The following is a 9859-nucleotide window of genomic DNA, read 5'->3' on the forward strand; positions in this document are numbered from 1 at the left end:
GAACGAATAATTAGCTGTTTTCTTTTAAAATAAGTCATATTGCTCACTCCCCTACCCTAAATTTTCCATCTTTCTTTTTCTTTTTCTTTTTTTTCATATTGGAAATAACCAAAGTAGATTCACTTTTTAAATGTTATACATATAAAATGTGAACAAGCTTCAAAAACAACATAGAAAGATTTTCTGTAAAGTTCTGTGTTTATTTAGCACTTTATTCTAGATGGAAGATTGAGACTCTCTGCATTTACCCTTAATTCTGTTAAACAATTATAAAAAGTTATAGGCTTTTTCAGATTACATTCCAAAATATATAATGAAAAGAATGTACTTCCTCTGCTCAAATCATTTGTGGAACAATATGAGGAATTCTTTCATTAATTCCTTTAATATTTATTCAATGCTACTGTGTGCCAGGCTCTGTTCCAGACACTTGGGATGTATCAGTGAACCAAAGATAATTATTCTTCCCCTATAGAACTTACATCCTAGTGGAAGGAAGCAGACAATAAGCAATGCACATAATAAATGAGAAAATGACATAGCATATTAAAAAGTGATAAGTAAAATAGAAAAAAAATCAGAGGAAGGTGAGAAAGATCAGGGATATTGGGGATGGGAATTGCAATTTTAACTAGTCCTCACCAAGATGATATTTAAATCAAAGACTTAAAGATCTAATGGCCATGTAGATATTCAGAGGAAGAGTATTTCAGGTAGCAAAAGTAGCGAGAGTGAAGGCCTGAGGTGGGGGCTGGCCTGGCCTGGGTACATGTCAGCAAGGGAGTGTCATGGCTGTAGCAGAGAGAAGGGAGAGGAAGAGGGGAGGGAGAGGAGTCAGAGAAGTAATAGCCAAATCTTGTAGAGTCTTGCAAGACACTGGGAGGATGTTCCACTCTTAGGGATATGGGGAACAATTGTAGGGCTTTTTCAGGGGAGTGACCTGATTCAATTTGCTTTCAAAAGGTCCACCTACCTGCTGTGTTGTAGTAGAGCAAGGGCAAAATGAGGGAGAACAGCAGAGAGGCAAGGGATGACGGTGGTTTGGACAGGATGAGAGCGGTGGAGGTGTTCAGAGTGGATGGATTTTAGACCTGTTTGAAGGTAGAATATGTAGAATTTCCCAACAGATTGCATGTGGATGTGGGAGAAAAAAGGGAGTATGTTTTCACTCCAGGTTTGTTTATTTGTTCGTTTGTTTATTTGTATGTTTTTTTTTTTTTTTTTTTTTGCCTGATTGCTGCCATCAGCCAAGAATGGAGAAGTCTACTACAGGTGGAACAGGTTTGTGGGGGATGATCATAAGTTCAATTTTGGATTTCCTGAGTTTAAGATGCTTATTAACATAAAATCAACTAGTAAGATCCCAGTTGATACTTTCCCAGTGTCTGCCTCATGGAAGATGTTCAAAATATTGTATGAATATTTAATATGTCTGAGTATATTAGGTGGCCCTGTAGTATGGAGGAATTAATGAATGAACACTAAGCAGGTAGCATATGACAGGCACCATGCCATGCACTGCCATGTAGGTTGTTTAACCAGATCCTCATTTGAGGATGATATTATCTACATTTTAACAGAAGAAGAAAATCAGGACAAGTGATTTGCCTGAAGTTCACACAGTTAGTAGATGGCTCTAGCTTTAAGATTCAAACTCATGTTTCACAGGTTCAAATACGGTGTCTTTTTTATTTTATCAGTGGTCCCAGAAAAGAAATATTAGTATACCTGACAAGCCATAATTTTTTTAAAATGTGATTTTTTTTCTTCAGAATATAATACAAGTGAACAAAAACAAGCCTGTAAGAAGCATGAACTCTATGTGAGTTTCCGGGACCTGGGATGGCAGGTAAGAATATTAAGTCAACTCAGATGCTTCTTTTTGGTTTTATCATAAATCCTAGTAACTTGTAATCCTTCTCCATAATCTTTTCAATACAAGAATCAACGATTTTTTTTTACTAGATATTCAGAATATGGATTATCCATAGCAATTTTCTTTCTCCATTATTCTTTCACCATTGACATAGTTGGTAGGTTTTATAGTCCAAACTAACTTATGCAGAAGGAGAAATATAATCTCATGGTATTTAGGAAGTGAATTAAAAAGTGCTGTTGTTTAAATACCTCAAAAACAATAATTTTAATACAAATAAAAGATTTTCTCAGATTAATTAGACAACTCAATTTATCCCTTTATGGTCCCAAACCATCTGGGTCTAGGAATTAGAACTCTCAACCATAGTATTGCCATCCTGGGGTAGATCTACAGAAAAAAGAATTCTTGCACTTCAAAATCCTGTTGTTGTCATTTAACTATGCTTCACAAACAGGGTTGGGAGAGGAATTAACTCAAATAGTTAAAATAGTTTTTAATGGTTCTATGTAGAGACAGTTTAAATTGAAGTTTTTAGATTACTTCAGATATCCCATTGCAATGGATTCTCAGCAAACGAGGTATGTTATTGAGACATACTATTAAGTAATACACATTTTAAAAACCCTCAAAATTGATAGTTCTATGATACTACATTTGTACCAAGTTTTATTTCTCTGGTGGGGCGGGGTGCAAAAAACAGGGCAATCTTTCTACCTGCCAATTGTTTAACTCCTAAAATTTTCCATGTACAGTTTCCAGAAATTTGTTCCAATTCATTTCGTCTAAAGAGATGGTAAAATTAATGCAAGAATGGAAAGAAAAACGGCACATAGAACAAATATTAAAACTTTAAGTTATTAGAAATAATGAGAATTATCTCAGTTAAGTTTATTCTTCTTTTCCTTTCTGGTCCACTTGAACTTCTCAGAGATCATCACTTCCTTTTTAAACAATATTTAGAATGCTATTTCATGATTGTAGTTTCATTCATGAATACATGGGTTAATACATGCTATGAGTATCTTACCTGGTAACATCCTGGGAGAAAATAAGGAGGACAATTTCTTATGAAAATACTTATACTTTAGCTGTAAATTTTAACTTAAAAATAAAACTGGGTATAAGTGGGAGGTGGGGCTATCCCATTAGGATAAGTGTTGCACCAAGAAGGGAAAACTATTGAGATTAAATACATTTGAGTGTTCTTCAAAAATTATTTTTATTTATTTAATCTTAATGATAATGTGTTATTTGTTTTGTGTGCATTTTAGGACTGGATTATAGCACCAGAAGGATATGCTGCATTTTACTGTGATGGAGAATGTTCTTTCCCACTCAATGCCCACATGAATGCTACCAACCATGCCATAGTTCAGACTCTGGTATGCTTTGTTTTTGCAGGATTGAAAATGGTTTATAAGGCAAGCAGAATATTAAGTAGTTTTAAAGGAGAGCATCCAGTGACTATTGTCATTGGATTCTCTTCTCTTCTCAAACTCCTTTTTTACCTCTTAGAGTCAAAGTAATGATTATGGGTATAGTCAGGAATTCCTAGCAGATTTAAAAAATAATCCTGATTCCAGAATGGGTGAAGGATTTAGCTAGAAAAATTGGAGTAATCACATGAAGTGGTCCTTCTGCACTGATGTCTTCACTTTGCAATAGGAATTAATCACCCAGGTTCCCAGGGACTACTACCCTAGCAATTCATTAATACTTATTGCAAAAACATTGACTAACAGCTGTACTGAATTTCACCTGAAGTCTTTTGCTCTAATTACTTAATAATGTTCCATAATATTTGGTGCTATGAAAGTTCCTCAGTGTAGAATATAAATAGAATACTTAGAAAACTCATTTCTATTTCTTGATTCTTTTATTTTTTTTTTTTGTAATCTTTAGGGTGTAAAATAAATTTCATATTTTTCATGCCACATTCACAGAAATTTGGCAGTGCTCAAATCTCTAGTAAACGAAATAATATTTATCTCTAATTAATAAAATAATGTAGGATTGAAAATGGTTTATAATGCAAGCAGAATATTAAATAGTTTTAAAGAAGAGCATCATTGGATTCTCTTCTCTTCTCAAACTCCTTTGTTACCTCTTAGAGTCAAAGTAATGATTATGGGTATAGTCAGGAATTTCTAGCTGATTTAAAAAATAATCCTGATTCCAGAATGGGGGAAGGACTTAGCTAGGAAAGTTGAAGTAATCACATGAAGTGGTCCTTCTGCACTGATGTCTTGACCTCACATTCTCTATATGTTTGTGTTATATCTAAAGAGCTTGTGATACCTCTTGAGAGTATAATATACCTATGGTGTATTATTTCTTGATGTGGCAGAAGTACAACCTCCAGAAGACTAAGTAGGAGGATTCTAGAAGGCTTAGTTGACTATATGATATAATTCCAAATTAGTCTTTGAATTAATATGAAAATGTTAATTTGTGTTAGGAAGAAAGGGAAGGAACATATTATTTTAAAATCAAGACAGTGATGGGGTAGAGTTGTTGGAAAGTGGCAGTAGAAGAACAGGGAGAATTAGGAAAAAGAGCTACCTTTGTGGGTGAGGCTTGTTTAGGATAAAAAAATAGAATTGCTATTAGAAGTTGTGAATATTTGAGTCTTTAAAAGGCTGAGTTTTTTCACAATTAATCTAAAACTTAAAGCTGATGAAGGAGTGTCCAGTAGCTTCTGAATAAGGAGTGGTGTATATGAACTGACAGATCAAATCCTTGAATGACATGATGTTTTACTGATATTTTCACTGACTTCGTAAGGGAAGGATTAGTGCTGCAGAACAGCCAGACATCAAAAAAGGCACATCTATGGCAAATTAAAGCATGGGAACTATCAAAAGCTTTGGAGACAGCTCATAGTAAAGGTAAACAGAAGGGTCAAGCAAATATGTATTTTGAAAGATAGTCACTTATAATTGTTCTTCTTTTTATTGATTGTTGACCAAGAAGATTGTTTATTTCAGTGCCATATGCAATTTACATTTTTAATGTCTGATATGCCTTCACCTTTGCTACTTATAAATATGAGCACTTCTTGATGAGGAATAACGTTTCTTGGGGGAAGTGAAGCAGGCATGCTCTACCAGGATGGGTATGTTGTATTCAAGGTTTTCACTGAGAAAAAATATATATATCTGTAAGTTTAGCCTTCTCTCCTTGTCTATGGAGAATTCATGTTGACAGGAAAGGCTGTCAGACAGAGAGGAAAGCCGCTGTGTCATTCCTTGAAAGGACAGCTGTGATCACATTTTTTCTATATGACCACAGAAGAAAAGCTACCATTTGCTAATAGAGAAGTTGCACTTAATTTCTCATAAAGTTCTTTGCCTGTTTTTATTGTCATTCCAATGACTCAGAAAGCAGACGTTTGCTTCCTTAGATGTGTATTGAATGTATTAAATGTTCCCTCAGGCTAAGCAATGCTTAATTATTGAAACATACACAAACCTTCATCAAACACTCCCACTTTCTCTCATTTTTCTTTGTTTTCCCTTATAAATATATTATTACATATTGTCAGCTCTTAAGTCTGTAGTCTCAAAGACAGTGTTGAAAAACAAACATTAAAAAAAGTCTGACATGGACTTGGGACACGAACCTGCTCTGCATCACTGCCCTGGGCTGTAGGACATAAGTCATTGCAAAACTTAAGCATACATGGGAAGTTTGATTTTTTTTTCCTGGCATTGTGCACCCTGTACGTTTGTTCTATGAAGGACATGAAATGAGAAGACAGGCATGTTTGTTGTTAAAGGAAAGCATGCTTGTGACGAATATGTTTGAAAAAACCATTCAAGAACAATCCATTTTTTATGAGCGACTGCTCCGTGAGGCTGCCAAAGCCATTGAAATAGGGGGATTATCAATCATGTATGTGAGGGTTATGGAAGATAAAGCTGATGAGGGACATAAGCTGCATCTGAAATTTGTAGAAGCTATCCAAGTTTTAGTTTTGTGAGGTCTTAGGAAATTTCAAGTTCATGTCAGATCACCTCATTTTTCCTGCTGTTTCTGTCCACATGCAGGGCTTCTATATTACTTCAGCCAGGATTTTGTGCAGCCAAAACTCTAAGAGGCTGTATTGGCCTTTTGTAGATCCCTTAAGTCTCATCAATGGGACTTCCCATAAGCTCCTTTGGGGGAAGGGCCAGAGTAGGTGGGGAGGGGGAAACATGTTCTGGCTCCTTGTTCAGTGATTGTAAATCACAGGCAGACTGCCAGTCTGATCAAAATCAGTATACTGATTTTCTTTTTTCACATAAGCATTTTAATTTTCATGTATAGCCACCTTTATAGGCTTTTGAGGAGATGGATATATAATTTGTAAAATACCTGGGCCCCTTTCTCCTGTTTTTTGCTTAGCATGCTTTTTGGCATTTGTCTAGGGAGTGGGCACAGGGGAAAGAAAGTAAAAGAATATTAAACTCCAGCCAATCTGGTAAAAAAAAGTCTGTGGAGAAGAGTGAAAATCATTGGTTTAAATCACATTTGGTATTATATCTGGAGTTTTTTCACTATGATTTTTATGCTCCCTTTACCACGGAAAAGTTAAAGTTAGCCTAACTTTTATGACTTACTGTTTAATTATCCTGGTTAAGCATAATTTCTATATCCAAAATCTTTCCACAGTCCTACTAAATGTTTCACCAATTTTCACTTGTATTGTGATTTCCTTATTTCTCAGGAAGTACATAGAAATAGTCATTTTAACCAAAAGCAACTTAGTGCTAGTTGCCGTGTTCTTTCCCCCAGGAAATTTTCCACTGAATATTCCCTAGAGACAGTTTTCCTTACTTGGCGGAATATTTTTCAAGGTCCCAGCATATAATTAGAACTGGTGGGTTGATTCTAGGCATTAAAGCTTAAGAATGCATCCTTTACTGCCAACTGCCCCACCACACCCCCCTCAATTGAAGAGAAATAGGAAAAGGGTGATTAACCTAAAGGTGAGTCTGATTGTGAGTAACAAAACAAGTATATTACTTTAAAGCTGCAAACAAAATGTTTACCTTATTTCTTAAAAAACTAAAACATTTGTTCCTCCAGGTTCACCTGATGTTTCCTGACCATGTACCAAAGCCTTGCTGTGCTCCAACCAAATTAAATGCCATCTCTGTGCTGTATTTCGATGACAGCTCTAATGTCATTTTGAAAAAATATAGAAATATGGTAGTGCGCTCATGTGGCTGCCACTAATATTAAATGATAATGATAATATCAAAAGATCTGTATTAAGGTTTATGACTGTAATAAAAAGGCATATTTTCAGAAAAAAAGGGGAATTTCCTAAAATTAGTCTGGCTCATTTAATCTCTTTTCATATGTACGATATCATGTATATAACCATTTTTATTTATTTAGAGATATATAAGTCTCCTTTGTGGGTGTATTATCAATAAAATCTATTTTATAGGTCACTATTTTATGCAATAGATTGCTCAGTCTAACTTTCAATTGGATATGCTAAGTCCAATTCCATTTCAACATTTTTTTCTAATATGAGTTTTATATAATTTTCTGAAATTAGACAGAACGCCTTTGACTGTTTAATATTATTGAAGGAAATTGAATACGTTTGGTTATGCTGTGCCAATGAAAACTATGATAGGATATTTATTTAGAAATAAAACTGAAATAAAATAAGACTAAACAAAAATGCTTGAATAAACACTTTTTTCTTTATAGTTTCTGCTTCATTAGATAAAGTGAAATGTTGAACTGGATTTGAATAAGTACATGGTAGGTGGAACATAGAAGCTGGAAGATTGCACATAATTGTTATAACTGCTTAACAGAATTGGTGTAACTGTAGGAGCATATACCTGCTTGGCTTGTGGATTGTACATTTTGCAAAGAGCTCAAAGCTTCAGGAATTCTGTGTAGACAGGCTTGAGCCTGTGTCCATAACTTTCCAAGTTAACACTAAAAAATTGCAGTGCAACCTTCTTACCTCAAGTAAATCATATCTGCCTATTATCTAGAACACTACTGCTGCAGATTTTTTTTTTCAGATTTAAAAACTTAGTCCAAAATAAAGAAACATTTACATCCGTTGTCCTCCCTACAGACAGTCCTCCCTACTGCACATGTAAAATGTACAAGAGCTGAAGATGTCAACAGAGCCATTTTCTTTAGTTCTACCTTATAACTGAGTTTTCTGATTGATGTGATACAGGGATTTTATCTGGGGTAAAGGCACTGAAAATAAATTAGAGGAAATTACCAAAAATCCCAGAATGGCTTTGACAGAATTGCCATTTCAAAAGAACAGCTGAAATCCATTTTTCATGTTTTTGAGAATGAGCTCAATGAAATCCTTATTTTGTAAGGAGATTTTGTAAACCTTCCTCTGAGCAAAAGTAATTCCAAATGGGAAGGTCTGTATGTATGTGTGTGTGTGTGTGTGTGTGTGTGTGTGTGTGTGTGTGTGTGTGTGCATGTGTTTTTTCCCCTCTGAAATTAATTTATTTTCTCTCCCTGTTGGAATGTCTTCTAAGGCCTTCTTTTAACACACACCAACTTTTTGAAGAATGACTTTTAGTATTGATAACTTGCTATTTATGGTGGCTCCATGGTTAAGCTTATTTACAGTTCATCTAAAAATATTCATACAGTAACATTTATTAATAAACCTTTTGGATTGTTTGAATAAAACTTATAGCAGAAGGAGCTTAAAAATCTATGTTTGTTATTCAGGTTTATTGAAATGCTGTTTTAAAATACAATTTATCTTAAAGAAAATTTGATACTTATGTTGGAGGTTCATTAAGTAATATATTTTTGAATTAATAGTATACCATTGTAAGAATAAGAAATGGAAGTTTATTATATTATTCCTTAAATGTGCTGTTTAAATATATTTCTATATTTAAAATGTATTAAACGTGTGATGCTAGTTTCTGCTGTGCTTCTTGATTTGGCTCTTTATTTAAGAGGGGTACAAAATGTAGGTTCATCATAATTGAGACTATGAATGTGTATCAGTTATAAAATGATTATAGAATACTTGATTATTTATATTTTTTAAATGGCCAAAATTGTTTTTTGTGTCATTAATAAATAATTCACTATTAACTGGACAAAGCAACAATCCTTCAATTAAAGATTGCATTAATCTGTTCAAACAAAAAAGAAATTAAAGAAATGTCAAAAAATGATTAGGAAGGGAAAATGCTTCGCTTGTGCACTTTCATTGAAGAAGGGAAATAATTGGCATCAGTATTTTCATTTTTAAAAATTACATATATATCTATAACCATGTATATCATGAAGTTTTAAACTTGCATTTATGCTCAGTCACATTATTCTCTAATAAGTACTATAGTAAATTCTTGGTATTACTTTGGTAATACTAAAGCTATTACCAGAAATCCAGATAATTTGGCCTATTTTACTAGGATCCAAATTACTTTCCTGAGGTCTTTTAGCTAGTTATTGAAACGAATTTTTGTTTCTTTTTGTTTTAAATTTTCCTGCTTTATATGTGTTTTGCTTTTTAAAGTGGCCTTAATCTTTTTTGAAAACAGAAAGGCATAAATCATAGACACTTAAGTTCTTTAAAACCAAGAAAAAAAGGAATAGTCTACATTGAATCATTTTTTTCCTCAGCTGAAGGACTGTCATTTTATAAGCCCTGTATCACTGTCATTAAATCTCAGTTAGAGTCTTCTGGCTACTTTACAGCCTGGCAAATCTCATCTCCCAAGGCATTTATAATGAATAATTAGCTTATGCTGCAGTTCCATTCATGGCAGAAGAAATCCTCATTTCAAAACATAAGTATCCCTCTCACAACTATTCAGTCAAGTGTTCAATCTAACACCCAATTTCCATCTCGGAACCTGTTCTTTTATGTTCTCTCTCTCTCCCTCCCTCCCTCTCTCTTTTTTTGTCTTTAACTTCTGTTAAAGTTAGAAGTGAAGATGCTTTTGTTGATAAAGCATATACATTGCTAAG

At 34.0% G+C, this 9859-nt stretch overlaps 1 protein-coding gene across 1 annotated transcript in view; it reads left to right on the plus strand.

The window, feature by feature from the left end:
- Positions 1–8736, plus strand: part of BMP5 (bone morphogenetic protein 5) — a 125455-nt gene extending 116719 nt beyond the window's left edge. Inside the window, exons 5-7 of the mRNA XM_037843281.1 lie at positions 1773–1849; positions 3151–3261; positions 6950–8736. Of these exons, the coding sequence (XP_037699209.1) occupies positions 1773–1849; positions 3151–3261; positions 6950–7099 (338 nt within the window). The 3' untranslated portion in view covers positions 7100–8736. The remainder of the gene's footprint in view (positions 1–1772; positions 1850–3150; positions 3262–6949) is intronic.
- Positions 8737–9859: the final 1123 nt, after the last annotated feature.

This window comes from Choloepus didactylus, chromosome 7 (assembly GCF_015220235.1).
Source record: "Choloepus didactylus isolate mChoDid1 chromosome 7, mChoDid1.pri, whole genome shotgun sequence".
NCBI lineage: Eukaryota > Metazoa > Chordata > Mammalia > Pilosa > Megalonychidae > Choloepus > Choloepus didactylus.